We start from the raw sequence: 18,042 nt of genomic DNA, 5'->3' as shown, positions 1-18,042 counted from the left end.
ATTTATTTTTATAGTACCTAATCTGTATTTCTAAAAAGCGATAGGGTTGAACAGTTTCACTAATAGTAGAATACAATTGCTGAATAGGCCTTGAACCAAAGCCAGCTTTTGCTGTCGCCCACTACTACAGGCTGTAGTAGCCCAAGGTGAAAAGATGTATTGGGCTCGCCTCCTTTCTTGTGCTCTGCTCAGCATCATAGTTTCCTGTGGCTGCTTTTGGGTTTAAAAATTAGAGGGGTGAAGTTGCATGCAATTGTAATAGGTAGTTTGGATCTTAGTGTCCTGATAGTAGGTGGTGTCTGAGAACAGATAAGTATATATGCTTCCTAGACTCGTTGGCTACTCAGATTCTTTGCATGTGTACGTATAAACACAATCTAAACACTGGCCAGTTGAGCTGTGCAAAAATTTGGCGTTGAAACCAAATCATGTGTGCCTGGCCCTGCATGGAGGCAGCTGCCCCACCTGCTTACCCCATGCAGAGTGGTCCATGCACAGCATTGGCAGGGGTGCCCTTAAAGGGACATCGCAGTGATGCCAAGTAAGCTGCATGAAGAATGCTGGGACTGCAGCCGGGGAAGAGGCTGCCTCTGCTCAGGGCAAGGTGCATATGATTTGGCTTCAGTGATTCGGAGCCAAATCTTTTGTGCCCTGCTGACCACTGACTGTGTGATTCCTGCTTTTTGCCATTTGCTGAGCTGTTTCATGAACATTCTGGCTATTAAGGGATAGCAATAAAATGTTGATAAACTGCTGATTCTGCGAGGGAGATGAAAAGTCAATTCGACCTGGAAAAACTTCCTGTTTCTAGAACCTGTCTGAACTATATGCTTTTTTTAACCTTTAAAGCAACAGGCAGGACCATACACAATGCAGACCACAACCATGCACCTTTCAGAGAGCAGATGCAGTGCCAAACACTTATAGAACAGATAGCTTAAGGTGACTTGTGCAGTAGGGCAAGTCGCATGCTGCAAGGGAAGGCAAAAGTGGGGGGACACCCCTTCAGATTGCCTCACAGATTTAAACCTGAGAAAAGTAAGCCCTCCTTGACCTCGGGTATTATTGGCTAGGCCCCAGAATAGCTAACAGGAAGGGGAAATGGCAAGTACGTATGTAAGGGAACAACTCTAAGCTTCCATGATGAAGGCTTTTGAAACTGTATTGATTTGAACTAATCAGCCATGGCAGGAGGTCTCTAATGGAGAATTGCAGCATGCGTGTAATTGTCTTATGTACATAAAATGCATGTCCATGGTCAGATCGGTGAAAGGAATGTGGTGCGAGACTGTTGCACTTGATAGCTTCTTGGAATCTGTTTCCCCCTGCTTTTGACTATGAGGCCTAATTCTTTTAAATTATGGTCAAACTATACACAACATTTAAAGTGGTATTGGGTCTGACAGCCTCTTAAAAAATAATAATAATAATAGCCAGATCTGGAGGCCCATGTGTTAGAACTGTGGTGGGGAGTCAACCCTTGCCCAACCCAGTCCTGATCCATGGGGTAACTGATCCTGCTGCTTTTCTGGAAGAATGTTACAATTGAAACTCCCCCACCCCACCCCCCGAGATCGAGTAGTCCAGTTGGGGACTGTGGCAAGAAGTAGAATGAACCCCACCTCGCCTCCATGGGTTAAACTTTGATCCTATACTGCAGAGGGGGAGCTGATCTGGCTGCTCCTAACTAAAGGAAGACTAAGCCTGTCAAGATGAATAGCCTTTTAAATGTCACGTACAGGGTTAGAGAGCAGAGTATGAGGATTTGAATAGTGATGCCAGTTTGCAGGTTAGGCAGTTCGGAGTGGTTAGTCACAGTTTCAGCCATACAAATATTGCCTTATGAGGCTCTGAGATTGATGTTGGGGTTACTCAAGAAGCTAAAGATGGAAGCAAAAGATGGGGGGTATATGAATAAGTAGACTAACCTCATGTTGGCAAGTGAATAAACAGGAAAAAGAGAACATGGCATTGCAAAAGACACTTGTTCAGGCTGGCTGTAGCATGGCTTGCAGTTCCTAGTGAGTGACTAATGCATTTTGTTTTTGTAAGAAAACATTTTCTGTTGCAAAATGTTGGCAGCTGATGTGAAGCTGTCCAAATGCTTTGTGGAGGGCCAGGGTACATCTCTGCTGAATGGGAACATAGGAAGCTGCCCTATACAGAATCGGACCACTGATCCATCTAGCTTGGTATTGTCTACACCAGGGCTGCTCAGTTTTGGCCCTCCTGCTGATGTTGGTGTACAGCTTCCATTGAGCTGTAGTCCAAAAACATCTGGGGGCCCTAAATTGAGCTGTCCTGGTCTACACTGACTGGAACATAGGAAGCTGCCATATACTGAGTCAAACTATAGGTCCATCTAGCTCAGTATTGTCTACACAGACTGGCAGAGACTTCTCCAAGATTGCAGGCAGGAATCTCTCTCAGCCCTATCTTGGAGTAGGGGTGTGCATTTTGGAATTTTCTTGTTTCGATTTGTATCCGAATTGAAACATCCCCGTTTTGTTTTGTAGCCAAATTTTCCGAATCCGAATCAATTTGGATTTTTAAAAAGGGTCCCAGGGCAAAAAGAGTGGGTGGTGGTGGTAGTGTCCAATGGGTGGAAGCTACCACCCAAATTTCAAAGGAATTAGGCAAAGGGCTGATTTTTTTTGTGTGTGCGTGATTTTATTTAAATGTTTACACATCTTTAAGAATTTTCTCACAGGGAATAATGGGGATTCCAGCAAATGTATCGCTTCAAATCAAGGGGAAAGGGATGACCCAGAGCAGAGTGTGGTGGGTGGTAGTGCCCAATGGGGGCAAGGAAACTTCCAGAATTATTTCAAAGGAATTGGGCAAAGGGCTGATCTTTTGTGATTTGTTGAAGTTTACGGGTCTTTAAGATTTCTCCCATAGGGAATAACTGAGGTTTTAGCAGCCCCATAATTCCACGTGGGGGGGGAGGGGTTGTGTAGTATACATAGGGTGTCAACCACACCCACAAGCCTGTGGGGTACTGGGTTTTGTTGTTTCTGAGGTGTTCATTGTAGATTCTCTGGTAGCATATGAGATTTTCAGTGAAAAACAAGAATCCACTCTCATATGCTACCAGAGAATCTACACTCAGAACACCACAGAAACAGCAGAACCCAGCACCCCATGGGTTAGCAACCCTTCCCCTGGCCAATGTGGGGTCAGTAAAGAGTGGGAAGAAGCAAAAGAGCCAATGGGGAACAAGGAGGGAATTGTCAGCTGGTCGGCCCATGATTTAGGTCACTGATCAGAAGGCTGGAAGGGTGGGAAATTCAAAGAGATGTCAAACACAAAATGGAGACTGACTCAGAGATCACCACAAAATGGAGGTCCGAAACAACAAAACGTTTTGTAGCTGAAACAGGGGCGTTTTGTTTTGTATACAAAACTTTTGGATCTGGAAAATGGGTGTTTTGTTTTGTCTACAAAACACCCGAAACAGGCTGTTTGGGGTACAAAACGTTTTGTATCTGAAACGTTTCGCACATCCCTATCTTGGAGATGTCAGGGAAGGAACTTGGAACCTAGATGCTCTTCCCAGAGCAGCTCCATCCCCTAAGAGGAATATCTTACAGTGCTCACACATCAAGTCTCCCTTTCATATGCTACCTGCTTAGCTAAGGGGACAAGTCATACTTGCTACCACAAGACCAGCTCTCTTCCCCCTCTCCCCGCCCCCTGCTCACTTGAAATCTGTCTTTGAGTCTTTTTATGGTTTCAGATGGTGAATGACGATAAGCTTTTTAAGGTGTTTTCTAAAAGCTTCAAAGATAAAAACTCTTTTCTGGCCCTGTATTTGGAAATTCTGTATGTGCATGCATTTCATTAGAATTTAGTCAGTTCAGTTTAGATTTTAGTGCAGTCTTATTCCATCACTGCATTCTGCTATGATTATTATTGAGAAGTGAAATAAAGCTCTTGGGATTGTCCTCTCAAGAGGTGTTTTGAGTACAATATAACCAGATTAACTTCCTCAGAGTTATCAGTACTGCTAGAAAAGGAGTTGGCAATTGGAAGCTGGTGCATTCTGGCTGCGCCTCAGTCACATGACTTCAGCTAAATTGTCAGTTCACTTGCTGAATCAACCAGTCACTCCAGTCGGCACAGACCCTGGGAGCTGAGATCTCCTGTAGCTCCATGTTGTGGGCAAAAGATCTTACAGTCTACAGGTAAATATTCTGTCTATTTTCTGCCTTAGTGTCTTAATCCTTAAACTCGTTTCCTTTCTTCAGTCTTAATGCTTAAAAGTTTAGCAAAAATTCAGTTGACTTTTTGTGTTAGTCATGATATATTCTGCAAGTTTCTGGACCGGCAAAAATCAATAATCCTTGTACAAAATCTTAAAAGGAAAAGATGGATTTGGTCTAAGTGTCCCAAATTATTGTAGTTTAATAGCTTTAACAATTAGCTTGATCTGCCCTTCCATAAGGATATGATTTAACTTTGAATTTTGTAGACCTTTGACCTAATAATCTGCCTTTCAAAATAAGTACAAATGTCTCTCCTCTCTCCTCTCCCCACTCCTCCTTTAAGGCTTCTGCTTCTCTTTATCCAATATGACAGCTTATTTTTGTCAAAATTAGTTACAACACTGTAAATCTCTTGCAGCGTGCACCTCTCCCCGCAAAGAGTGCTGTAGTCTGGCGCCTGTGACTTAGCACAGAGTGTTTTAACACTGTAGTTAACTAGGTATAGTTCTTTCAGAGTTCTTCTGGTGATACATCTAGGAGAAAAATACAGGATTTTGAAGTGTAACTTGCATAGCTCTCCAATGCTATTGTATTGATTATGTTTTATTATTGACAGATCTTTATTACGGTACTTGATCAAAAACAGTTCATAACAAGCATAGTCTTGCCTTTTGTGAAACCATGCATTTGAAAAATGGGGTACAAATATTTTTAATAAGTAAAAGGCTAATTTTGAAGTACTACTGCACCTTCCAGAGCAATAAAACATGTTCATGTATGCCACACCAGATCTAGCTCATGGCAGTCATGTGCCTCAGTTCAGTTACGGAGAATGCTGCCTGGCCTGCTGCTTTTGCCTAGTGACCCTCTCCTAGTTTTAAGAAATTCCTAAGAGATGCTGACCGCTCTGCTTAATACTATATGTAGGTCAGGAATATGTGTGAGGGGAAACTCTTGAACTCTGCAGGTTCTCAGCCAAAAAAAAATTTGAAATGTATACATGCCTTGAGCACTGTGTGGTTCTACTAGTTTCTGTAAGGTTTTGTTCTCTCTTTCCTTGGAGGCTACATTGTTCATTCGGATGGGTGAGTGAGGTTTTTGGACATAGATGAAAGTATTGTGTTAGCACTTTTAAAAAGTATGTATATCTAGTGCAGATCTTTCATTAGACTTTACAAAGTGGAATTTATTCTTGGAACAGATACATTTGCAATATAATTTTTTTGGCTTTTTAGCTAAACTGCAGCATAGTTAAATTGATAGATGCCCCAACTTTAACTCATTAAAGCTTACTCCAGAAAGTATTGTAGAGATGTCATAGTATAAATATAAAGCTGTAGATGAGATGTGATTGATAAAGGTAAAATAATGATACAATTAGCTATATTTTTAATACAATAAGGGTTCTTTAAAAGACCATGCTTTAAATAGTGCAGCATTCCATGACAATGGATCCAAATAAGTTTGACTACATCATATTGACTATCCCTACATTTTCTGTAGGTGTTCATTTTAACTTCAACCTTTTATAGGCTGAAATAGCAGAACTATATACCTTTCAGCTGTAGGTTGTTAGGAATAGAAAACAATTGGAGTTACATTGGCTCTGGGAATAGTGAAACTCATTTTTTCCTGAGCCGTAATAGGAATTTAAATTATACTAGCTGACCTGGCGCAGAGCATCTGTGCCCCTAGTTCTCCCTGTCTCTCCTTGCCCATCTTCATTGCTTTCTCTCCCCGCATCAGCCCCATTTCGTTCTCTTCCCCCTGCCCCAGCCCATTCTCCCTCAGCGGCCTGGCTGCTTCTCCTCGGCCGGCCGCCTGGTGGCGGCCACTTTTCCAACACAGCTGGCCTACCGGCTGGCCGCAAGTTTTCCTGCACGGCCGGCCTGCTGGCTGGCTGGCAGTTCTCCTCCCATCCCTGTCACTAACTGGCAGCTTGCTTGCAAACTCTCACGAGAGCTGCCATACATGGGATTAGCAATGGGTACGTTTAAGAGAATTAGATAGATAGATCATACATACATACATACATACATACATACATACATACCTGGGGCTAATTGCAGTTACTACAATAGCTTACTGTTGTGCAGCAGGAGAACCCAGGGATTGGTTTAAAGGGTGCACCAAATTGCCATTGACAGATTTTAGAACTGCTTCCTTACTGTCCTTGTGCTCACAGTTCCAAATGCAGTCTGTTCTAGTCCTTGATTCCCTTGTCCACTTCCACTTGTGACTGATTTTTTGCCTGTCATATCTGTAGCACCTAGAGTTTTTTTTGAAATACTTTATAAATACTACTAATAGTATAAGTACTACTGATAAACACAGTGCCTGAGTTACTACAGCATAAAGACAGTCTCTGCTCAGAGGGCTTGCAATCTACAACGCACTTCACAAATGATGACTTTGCTTTATAGACGTTAGCATAGGAAAAACATGTGTGGTGTTATGCGGCAAAGACATTTGTGTGCCTTGCTGTGTAAAGAGGAAAAGAGGCAGATTTTGATGGATTTGTGAGGATGTCCTAGTAGGAAAACTTAACTGGCAGTTTAGAAGTTGAAGCTATCGTGATTCAGGAAAATTGTGAAAGGGACTTATGAGGGAGAACTTTAAAGACAGTGATGTGACGGATAGAGAAGAGAAGGCTTTCAGGCATTTAGTGAGAATTGTAACAGAGGATGTGTCACTTTCGTGTGAAAATGAGAACAGGGAACCTAGAAGACTATTACAGTATAAGCAAACAAAAAATCCATAAGAACTTGAAGCTGATGCAAAAAGAGGCAGTCTAGAAATAAGGGAGACATGATAGCAACAGGGAGTAGGGAATTGAATACTCCTCTGCCTAAGCTATTCAGTCCTTTCTAATGGTTCAGATCTCCACTATCTGGGGAATAGAAACCTATCAACCTAATACTTATTTGGGTTCTGTTTCTCTACGCTGTCAGTCTTCACCTTCATATGCTTTCAGCTAATACTGAAGATTGATGAAAACTCTTGAGAGACTTGAAAGTAGTTTGAGGGAAGCATTGCTTCCCTTGGTATACTGTAGTCAACATTTGTCTCCCTGCCACCTCTAGGCAAACAGTTTTGCAGACTTCTGAAATATAAAAAGCTGTTTATTGGACATCAGGCTTCACATGATGGCAGTGAATGGCTTGATTTTAAATGTGAATCAGCCCCTTACAGAGGGTGGATGCATGATGAACTGGATTTTATGAGCAAGAAGGGCACACTGATGAGGTGAGCTTGAACCCTTCTGTAGCTGACCTCCCACTGTGATACTGGAAAGGAGTCTGACTGGGAGAAAAATGCTTGAAAGACATTGAGGGAAGCTGAACTCTTCCTTCTTCACATCTGCACACTGCTTTTGCTCTTCAAAAGCAGCAGGGAGACCTGATTTGCATTTTATTTTATTTTTGCAGGGAGGGGCACTCTTGGGTTTAAACAAAGGTCTACCACTGTCACAAATTGTTTGAGTCTCACAGGCATACTAACAATAGTGCTCCTTCTTTCAAATCACCTTCCATTCTCTTTAAAAAGCATACATTTGTCTCTAGCCTAAATCTAAGTACTGTGGAAGGGTCAAGCAATTGAAGTTTGTCTCACATCCTGTTTCCATAGGACTTCTTGTACCGCAATGGGAATAATCTTACTTGCTGTCCAAAGCAAGGTATTATCAAAGTGACCTATAGTGGATTTCCAGTGAAATTTTGATAGAAGCCCTGTTCTGAAGAGTTTCTGTAAAGGAACTGCTGATGAACAAAGGGATATTCAAATTTAAGAGGTTTTTTGTTTGTTTAATGTCTCAAAATGTGGATATAGGAAAGCAAACAATAAGGTAATGCCAACTGTATTAGCAATAGTGTCAATATTCATATGATCACACACATCTGGTTTGGTTTCTGCAGTGTATAACACAGACTGACAGTAGTAAACTGAAATGATTAGTGTTTGCTGGAAAGACTGAATTAATCACTGAAAATCACCACTTGGTTAATTTGGAAAATAGCTGCTTCAGTCTCAGTCTTCCACCCCACCTTAGCACTAAATAATTGGACAAGTTTATTAGTTTATTTAGGAATTCAAATTATCATAATCTGTGTCTCTTGGCTGCATATGCAAGGAGGAGGAAAATTTCCAATGCAAAGCCTGTCTGCAAGTCCACCACATGTTGCAAAGTGTTCAAACACTCTTCTTTCCCTCACGCTCCACTGAGAGACTTGCAGTGTACATGGGATAAATTCAGCTGCTCGGAAAACTGTGAATCTTTGCTTAGTGCTCTTGGATCTGATTGGCAGTCTTAGTACTATCACACTACAGACTCTCGTTATCAGATTATAAAGCCCTTTCTTTAGCATTACTGACCTTGGTTTCTATCTCATTAATTTTATGACAGAGGATCATGTTATGTCATGCCTTGAGCAAGAGGGAGGCAGGCAAAAAGCACTGATTGTTAGCTGCTTGACAAATTACTTTTAAATATGTTTTTAATGACTTGGTCCTCCTATCTGTACCTGTCAGTTTTACCTTAAGTGCATGTTTTTTTCTTTTTGTGCTATGTTTGCATAAAGATAAGCTAAAATGTCTGATGCAGCCATCTGAAACCAATAGAATTTAAATTTTCTGCTGTTTTTCTGTCCCAGGCACTTTCCCAGTTGGCTGAGAAGCAAGTTTTCCCTAGTCTCCCAAAAGACTTAGTCTATGCCTTCTGTTGTTCCTACTCCTGAACATTGTTCTATGTATGAATAGGACGATCTTCTTAATGGGAATGGAAAAGACCTTGCTTCTGCTATTTAAACAGTGTATGAAATGATATTAAAGTGTGTTAAAGTATAACTAACCAACACTGTTCTTGAAGCATGCTCTCTAAAATTACAGCATCTCTGGAGACTTCTAAAGTTCAGGAGAACTGCAGAAACATTAAATTAGTATATTGAACTCCATGCCTCTGAACTTTAGATTTTTTAATTTTAATCATGCTCATTTAAAATAATACCATAGCCCAACTTTGGGCATGCCCTTCCTTTAGAGATAACTGTGTTTCTGAGCATGGAAACAGTGCATTTGCTCAGCTGAGCAACCAGTGGTTCTCTAAAAATAAATTCATCTGTGAGCAGATTGAGTTTTCTTCTGGGTGGCAGTATCAAGGCAGTGTGTACACATGTGCATTCAGAATGGGGCCTTCCTGATTCAACCTGAGCAGGGTCTAAAATTACCTGAACGAATATCAAAAAACATGTGAGTGCACACGACTTAGAGGGAACTGTGAGTAACTACAGTTTCCTTCTAGAGTCCGAGGTGGGAGCCCCATAGTCTTGAGCGATGGCATGTTTGTCTTCAGAAATGGAGCTCTGTCCATACCTACTTTGATAGCATTCTAAGAATGCAGTTGATTAGTATATTTAACTTTATGATGGTTCTTTGATACCACTATGTGGAAAAAATACTTTTGTCAGTCCTAAATTTGCTGACAATCTGTTTCATGGGATGATCTCTGCTTCTAGCGTGTTGAGAGGAGAAATCTCTCTCCTCACAGTGCTTAACTTTATAGACCTCTATCATGTGTCGCTCCTTAGTCATCTTTCCCCCCAAACTAAAAAGCCCCAGATCTCAAACTCCCTCTCTCGCTTGCACGCACATACACTCACTCACTCACTGCTCTGATGCTTTGTATCCATGGTTTCCAGAACCAAGAGGATGTTTCACAAGAACTGTAGTTGAGAACAAGAGAGACTTATTATGATTCAGGTGCTTCTCCTGATGCCTTGTGTCTTAGGCTACAGCTTTGTGGGTAATATGCTGCCACACTACAGAGTACTATGAAAGCAAAATTGCAGAGACTTTAGAACAGAGTGAGCCTTTCAATCATGACCTCCTTGATATTGCTTCACTCCTCCCCCTCCCCATAACCCGTTTTCTGTCTTCACTATGTAGCAATTGGGATATCCCAATTCTTTGGGATAAGAAAGATCAGAATTAGTATTAGCACTGAATGAAACGGCATATTTCCTCCTATTTGCATCCACACAGAGGTAAGCACCCTTCTCCTGTCACATTAGAGGTGTGCATGTGTGTCTTTTCTTAGCCTGTGCAAGTACCAATATTTTAAAATGTTCCATGTCTGAAATTATAGATACAGTACCAGTATTCACATATTAGTTGAGTTTTGACAAAACACTAGGGTATATTAAACATGGGTCCTAATGATCATGCTGCAGTGGGAGATCCTGTCTGGCTAGACTGAGGGACTCTACTCTCATGTATTTAGCCTAATGGTGATTCCAGTTGTAGTTGGTTTTGGTAGGTCTTCTCCTGTCATGGTTTTGTAAAAGGGTGAATAAAGCTGTTTTGTAAAACAAGATTTTAAGTTCAACAGAGACAAATATAGTGTTCTCTGTTTGCCTAAACAACAAATCAAATGCAAGGGTATAGAATGGAGGGTGGAGGAGAGATACCTGTTTTGGCAGTATCTCTGGATTGTAGTCTGTCACTAGGTGAACACGAATCAGCACTGTGGTCTGGTTTCAGGAAAGGCTAATGTTTTTGTTGCCCCCGGGGACGACTAGATCTACTGGGCTTAAGTTACAGAAGGGTAGATTTTGGTTGAACATTAGAAGAAATGGGAGGAGAGCTGGCCTTGTGGTAGCATGAACTGTCCCCATCACTAAGCAGGGTCTGCACTAGTTTGCATTTGAATGGGAGACTACATGTGAGTGGTGTAAGATACTCCCCTTAAGGAATGGGGCCACTCTGGGAAGAGCATCTGCATGCAGAAGGTCCAGATTCCCTCCCTGGCATCTCCAATATATGGCTGAGAAACTCCTGCCTGTAACCTTGGAGAAGCTGCTACCAGTCTGTGTAGACAATACTGAGCTAGATGAACCAATGGTCTGACTTGGTATAAGGCAGCTTCCTATGTTTGTAAACTTTTTAACAGTAAGAGCAGTCTGACAGTGGGAGGAACCACCTATTAGACTGGTGGATTCTTGCTCTCTGGAGGTCTTCAAGCAGAGGCCAAGCAGCTCCTTAGGGAAGGAAGGTGAGGGTCTGCTGAATTTCTCTTCCCTGTTTTGGAGCAGGAAGGAGAGATGAGGGAGGGGCAGACACATATATAATCTTGGCTTGCCAACCAAAAAAATGTGGATCACTGTGGACAGTCATCTGTAAGGGATGCCTTGGCTCTAGATTTCCTGCATCAAACAGGGGTTGAACTAGAGAGCTTACAAGATCTCCTCTGACCGTTTGATTCTACCATTCTGTTCTTCATTTTGCTTTGGTCTACAATATATTAAACTGGATGCTAAGCGAATATGATCATAGTGCTATTTGCCAGGATGCAATGATGTGGTAGTGCAATTAACTGGATAGTACAGAAATCATATTGACCCAGTGAAAAGCTGTGTTTCCTTCCAGTGGAAAAAGCAGTTTGCAGAAATAATAGTTCTAGATAAGGCATGGAAATCAAATGTCCCTTGCTCTTTTTGTGCAGCTATAACTGGATCTCTTTATCTTATTGTATTGAGACTCTAAAACATTTACATGGGTGACTTATTTTAGTAGCTAGTCCGTCTTGTGTTAATGTCAGCATATTGACATAGGAAAACACAAACTAGTGATGCACAGTTTTTGTTCTGAAAATAGACGCACATCTTTAAATGGTCCCCCCACTTTTAAAAAACCAACTTCAGGGTCATTGTTTCCCCATGGCTATGCGCTTCCTGGATGACAATTTGTACTACCTAGCTACGAGAGACATAAGCCCTGTGTAGTAGTAGTAGTGCAGGATAAAATGAGGGACTATTTCAAACCCCTGTTTAAGGTAAGAAAATGACTTTGACAACCTATTGGATATCACAAAGCTCATTGTCATGTCTTTGTAAGATGGTTCCAAACCACAGACAATTACTTCAGGTATTCATAGCACAGGCCAGGCAGGAGGGAATCCGTGGGAGGACTGAGGTGAGATATAAAGCATATAGTAGTGGGGGTAGGGGGAGAATTGCAAGGAAACTAGGAGTAAATGGCCCAGGGGTTTGAGCAAGGGACAGAAGACAGTAGCCATGGGAGAGGGATTGCTTCGTGGTGTTGTGTGTCTGATTTCTGATCTTTTGTCAGACATCATTTATGCATTGTTAAAACTTTCCTTTGCAGCTACAGGACCTAGAAGTGTGTGCATCTTTAAGAAAATGAAAGGTAGAGATTTTCAGTGCTAAAATGGATGCACAAGTCTTGCACTTACATGATGAATCCTTGCTCATAGACACAGCTTTAACTCTCAAGCTGCTTTGGAAAATGCCAGTCATCTAATTGACTCTTACAACAAATGAACAGACACTTAATAATGTGGCACTCTTTTTTCTCTTTACAGTGTGAGTTAGTGCATGGTAGCTTTTTTCAATGGAAATGAGGGGAGTCTTCACTTTCTAACCTCTAGTGGGTTTTTTGCTTGCAGTGTGGTGGTAACCTATTACTAACGGAAACATTGCAGAAGCACCCATCGTGTTTCCCAATCACGTTTCTTGAATTAGTAACACATGCCTATCGGTGTGTACATATTTGCATCATCTGGGTTAGCAAGCTAAAAATAGGCTGTTAGTTTGAACCGTTTGTATCTTGGAATCAGAGACAGAATGAAAGATAGTACGTGCATCTAGAACTGCCTGTGTGTTTAGCAGGACATAGTATTCCTCATGGCTGATCAGTGTTCTCATATCTAAATTCTGTATATGGTTGCTGCTGGACTTCACCTCTGCCGGGCAAGCTGTTCATTTTAAAGTAGCTTCCATAGTCAAGATTATAAACTGGCAAAATATTAAGTAGAGTTAATAGTAATTGAAATCCAGGATGGGGCACTAGTTTGAATTTTAAGACATATTTCTCTGGGTGCTGTATTTTGGTGTTGGTGTTTTTGGTATGCAACTACCAGACTTCTGTATGTGAGGATGAGAGCTAAGCATTCAGTCATACATAGAGACTATTCACATGCCCATGCAAAACCAGGCAAAGGGAGCTCAACCTGGTTTTACACACACATGTATACCGCTGGGATCAGGCCTATGAAGCCTTCCACTTATGAAGCTTCCCTTTACCTTGAGCACTCCCTGAAGCGTGTGTTTATGATCATCTGTCAGCCATGGCTAGCAGACTTGGGGAGGGGGGATCCCCATAATACACTGCACACACACAGTGCATTATTGGAGCAGTGGGGGGGAGAGAGGCGGCGGCGGGCCGCGGTTCTGTGTGTGGGGAAGAATGGGAGAGGAGGAGGACTGGGAGAGCGTGGGGCTGGAGGGAAGGGGAAGAGAGAGGAGACTGGGGGCAGGAGGAAGAGGGAGGGGAAAACAGCCGGCCCCAAAGCACCGCACAGATGCTCTGTGCGGGTTTGGCTATTGGGATTTATTCCCAAATCAGTGTGCATAGGATTGTAATCTTGTTCCTCAGTCTGAAGCAAGTGGCATTACTAGAATCTGGGAGGCTCTCAGGCCATGTTGGACAATACTTCTCTTCCTCTTCCTATAAATGTTTTGTCTGCTGTGAGGCATGGAAATCGTAAAGCAGATGGTTTATTTCTGTAATTATTTTAGAGGATGCAAAAATGTACCTTTCAGAGGTAAAACTAATCATGTCTCTAATTAGTTAATTGCACATAATTGAAGGTACTGATATTGATAAGCCTGATGACCATTGTTGTCATGACACCAGCAGCCAGCACTGATTGCATATAGGAACTGGTATGGGCATAGCCAACTGAAAAACCTTTCAGTTGCTATACAATGCACTGCATTGCTGGAGTGCAAAGTTCTTGCACTTCTGGTCGCTACTCTGAAAAAATGTTTGGAACGTAGGAAGCTGCCATATACTGAGTCAGACTGATATCTAGCTCGGTATTGTCTTCACAAGACTGGCAGTGGCTTCTCCAAAGTTGCAGGCAGGAATCTCTCTCAGCCCTATCTTGGAGAAACCAGAGAAGGAACTTGGAACCTTCTGCTCTTCCCAGAGCGGCTCCATCCCTTGAGTGGAATATCTTACAGTGCTCACATTTCTAGTCTCCCATTCATATGCAACCAGGGCAGACCCTGCTTAGCTAAGGGGACGAGTCATGCTTGCTACCACAAGACCAGCTCTCCTCTTCCGTTTGGATGGAAGTCTTACCTCCCACCCTTGTTTTTCACAAATAAAGCATCTCTGATCTCTATGACTGAAGGTAAATTTAAAAGAAAACACCCAAAGGAATACAGTTTTCACCTGAGATGTAAAAAGGAGATCATGGAAAGTAGAACTGATGGCCAAGAATCCTTAGGGCAGAGCAGAGTCTAGTTGCTGCTTGTGTATCTCAGGTATTTTCAGTTAAGGAACAGAAATGCAGTGTTTAGTTCTTTTAAAAGTCAATTCATACTTTTTTTTTTAACTCTGATGTAAAAAGCACCAGTGTTAAAATGGCAGAATAAACATGCAGTGCCTTCAACTGTGGCACGCACATGTTTAAATGGTGGGGCTTCCTCATGATAAACAGAGCCAGTGATCAGAAAAGGAAAGGGTGAATCTGTCCTTGGCGTTCGTATGTAGCAAAACAGTGAGCTAATGGTGTTTTTATCATCTGACACTCAGAAATGATTAGCAAAGATAATGCTATGTTGGTTGAGGTTTATTTAGTCTTGAAAGCCTTGTTAGAACCAAAGACAAATTATTAGTATGAGCAGGTACATGAAGAACATGACTTTTGGATGTTTCCCTTTGGCCAAATAGACAATGTCTTTCAGAGGTTTACCAGAAGGACCTAGTTATCTACCTGACCTTTGGCATAATGCAGGCCATACCTTGATATAATCATTCCAGCATCAAAGGCTTCAAGAATGAGTCCATCAGTCCCTATAGGGAAATGAATTGCATGATCTTCGGGACAAGCAGGGTCTCTGTCAAACTGCAAGCTATAATGTAAGCTTTGGGTTAATTTGGTCATGCAGGTAGAATTTCTTATTCTGCAATCCTAGATAGGAATAAACAAGAGGCCACACTATATCATCAGCTAGAGGATTTAGTTAAGCAGAGCACACTGCCACTGGAAGAACCTAGCAAATGTTGCAGTAGCATTTAAACCAAGAACTATGCAAGATAATAAGATGCATATGAAAAGGTAGAAGTGCCCTTCCATGAGGCAGGGTGAGGTCAGACACAGATGTGGAGAGGGGCACAGTGCTAGGCTCCTTATTCCATGCCCTCTGGCACCTTGCTGAGGCATGCTGCTAATTTTACTCTCCTCACCCTGCTAGGGCATGCCTTTCCTCCTCTACTTGAACTAGGAATTCCCTTGCCACCACTGCCTGGCTTGGTGGCATAGTCTGAGAGTGTTTGTGTGTTACCAATGCAGTAGTAGTATGCTGAAGCACCCTACCTGAAGTAGGTAGAGGGCATCACATTGTCCTTTGCCTTGGGCAGCAAAATGTTGGACTCCACCTAGCGGAGTGTTTTGATCTGGGAAGTCCACAATTTAAAAGAATCATCTCAGCCATGAACTTGCTGAGGTGGCAAGCAACTATCTTGCAGCTTTGTAATGTAGCTTGATAATAGCTGTAAGGAATACTGAGCATTGGATGATGTGCTGTGAACACTTGGAAAATCTAAGATCTTGATTATGACACCAAACAAGTTCACACTTGTTTGGGACAGTGTGTGAGCTAAGTTGTTTTCCCCCACTTTCCTTATCTCCTGAAATCCATCATAAGAACATAAGAACAGCCCTGCTGGATCAGGCCCAAGGCCCATCTAGTCCAGCATCCTGTTTCGCACAGTGGCCCACCAGATGCCAATTGGGAGCCTACAGTCAGGAGTTGAGGGCATGCCCTCTCACCTGCCATTACTCCCCTGCAACTGGTACTCAGAGGCACCCTGCCCTTGAGGCAGGAGGTGGCCTACAGCCCTCTGACTAGTAGCCATTGATAGACCTCTGCTCCATGAAGTCATCCAAACCCCTCTTAAAGCCATCCAGGTTGTTGGCTGTCACCACATCCTGTGGCAGAGAGTTCCACAAGTGGATAACGCGTTGTGTGAAAAAGTACTTCCGTTTGTTGGTCCTAGACCTTCTGGCAATCAATTTCATGGAGTGACCCCTGGTTCTAGTGTTGTGTGAGAGGGAAAAGAATTTCTCTCTCTCCACTTTCTCCACACCATGCATGATTTTATAGACCTCTATCATGTCTCCCCGCAGTCGTCTTTTTTCTAAACTAAAAAGCCCCAGCTGTTGTAAGTCTTGCCTCATAGGAAAGGTGCTCTAGTCCCCTGATCATCTTGGTTGCCCTTTTCTGTACCTTCTCCAGTTCAACAATGTCCTTTTTAAGATGTGGTGACCAGAACTGTACGCAGTACTCCAAGTGTGGTCGCACCATAGTTTTGTATAGAACCTTGATGTTTCAATCTTGACTTGTTAAACCAAGGCTAGTACAGAGCTGGGAACTGTGATTAAAATCTGGATTACAAGCCAAGATGTGAAACCATGATTTGAAAATGCTTTCTCATCCTGGCTTGTAAGCCAGAGTTTCTTATTTCACATGAGCTGCAGTGCTGTGGTTTAACTGGCAGGATGTCTGCTGGGATGCAAGATAAGGAGTAAGAGTGAAGAAGGAGGGTATGTGAGCTCGGCTCACTTTCCCAATTGATAAACCTGTTAATCTTGTGAACTCACCGCGTGTTTTGTTCCACTGAGTGAAAAATGGGGTGCAAAGTTGTGCCTTGTGCACTTCCGCTTTTCATTCTGTGTCATAATTATGGATTAATGCCACAAGACATGGTGATAACAGCTAGCTAGGTAGCTACTTACCTACCTCTTAGCTAGCTAGAGGAGTGTTAATGTTAAGCCTTTCAAGTGTTCTCCATGCAGTAGCTGCAGGGTAAGAAAATGTGGTGTTGCTGCCACTCAGAATAGCTATCCTTGGTGCAACAGATTTTTAAAGAATGAACTACTTTTCTAGGAAATCAGATGAATATATTGTTCCTTGTAAGTTCTTCTCTCGAATCCTGAGTTAAGTTTCAGGAGGTGACAACCTGGATTTCTAACTGAATTAGATATTGAGGAGATTCTCACGATCGGGCAAAAGCCGGCTAAGGGAGCCTAGCACGCTTTTGCCTGATCGTCTGCTACCATGGGAGCTGCGTGGCTCCTGGCAGCAAACTCTTCCTAATTCCCCCTCCCCTTAGATGAGGTTAGCGGAGCGAGCGCTCTGCTAACCCCGCCTATTTGATTGTGTATTGCTGCGGTGCAGCAACACACGAGGAGATCCCCGCCGAGAGGCTGAAACAAGCCTCCCGACCCTGCGGGTCTCTCCAGGATGCCCCGCGCTCTTGCACAGGGCATCGTGGAACTTCCGGGGGCTGCGCAGACCCCAATCCCCACAGCTCCCCCCGGCTCTGTGACAGAGCCAGCAGTCATGTGGGTGGCCGATCCGGCTGTCTGAGGATCGTCTGCATGGAGAGTGGGCTAAGCCCGCTCTCCTCGCATGCCCTCTTAAGTTAGGTCTCACTGATCGTGAGACTTGCCTCATTTCTTCAGTTTTATAACAAATTTCATGACACCGCTTCATATACAGAAGAGCTTGCACCCTGAGAAGATATATTTAGGCCTTTCCTGTAAAGCTTGTTAGAGGAAAGTGGATATTAGGATTAAGTCCTGTACTAAATATGTAAATTCTTAAACTTCTACATGTGTTTTTAAGGGTGCAATCTTCGAGTCAGTGAGACCCTCTGATGTGTAGCATCTGACTCTACGTGTGAGACTAAAAACAGTACCTGTTCACTACAGCTCACCAGAGGTGCACCTAGGTAATTTTGGAGCTTG

General features: G+C 42.7%; 1 protein-coding gene across 4 annotated transcripts in view; it reads left to right on the top strand.

Moving 5' to 3' along the window:
* The window catches only part of VDR (vitamin D receptor), a 137,912-nt gene that overhangs the window by 23,584 nt on the left and 96,286 nt on the right, over nucleotides 1–18,042 (top strand). For 2 of the 4 annotated variants that reach the window (XR_008317638.1, XM_053302579.1), the window contains exon 3: nucleotides 12,366–12,407. The exons of the other annotated variants lie outside the window; for them this stretch is intronic. Coding sequence is in view for 1 of the 2 variants with exons in the window: in XM_053302579.1 (XP_053158554.1) it covers nucleotides 12,401–12,407 (7 nt within the window). In the remaining variant the exon portion in view is untranslated. The remainder of the gene's footprint in view (nucleotides 1–12,365; nucleotides 12,408–18,042) is intronic. 4 annotated transcript variants of the gene reach the window in all.

The sequence above is a fragment of the Hemicordylus capensis genome, chromosome 2 (assembly GCF_027244095.1).
Source record: "Hemicordylus capensis ecotype Gifberg chromosome 2, rHemCap1.1.pri, whole genome shotgun sequence".
NCBI classification, from domain to species: Eukaryota; Metazoa; Chordata; class Lepidosauria; order Squamata; family Cordylidae; genus Hemicordylus; species Hemicordylus capensis.
This window is presented reverse-complemented; position numbering and strand designations above follow the sequence as displayed.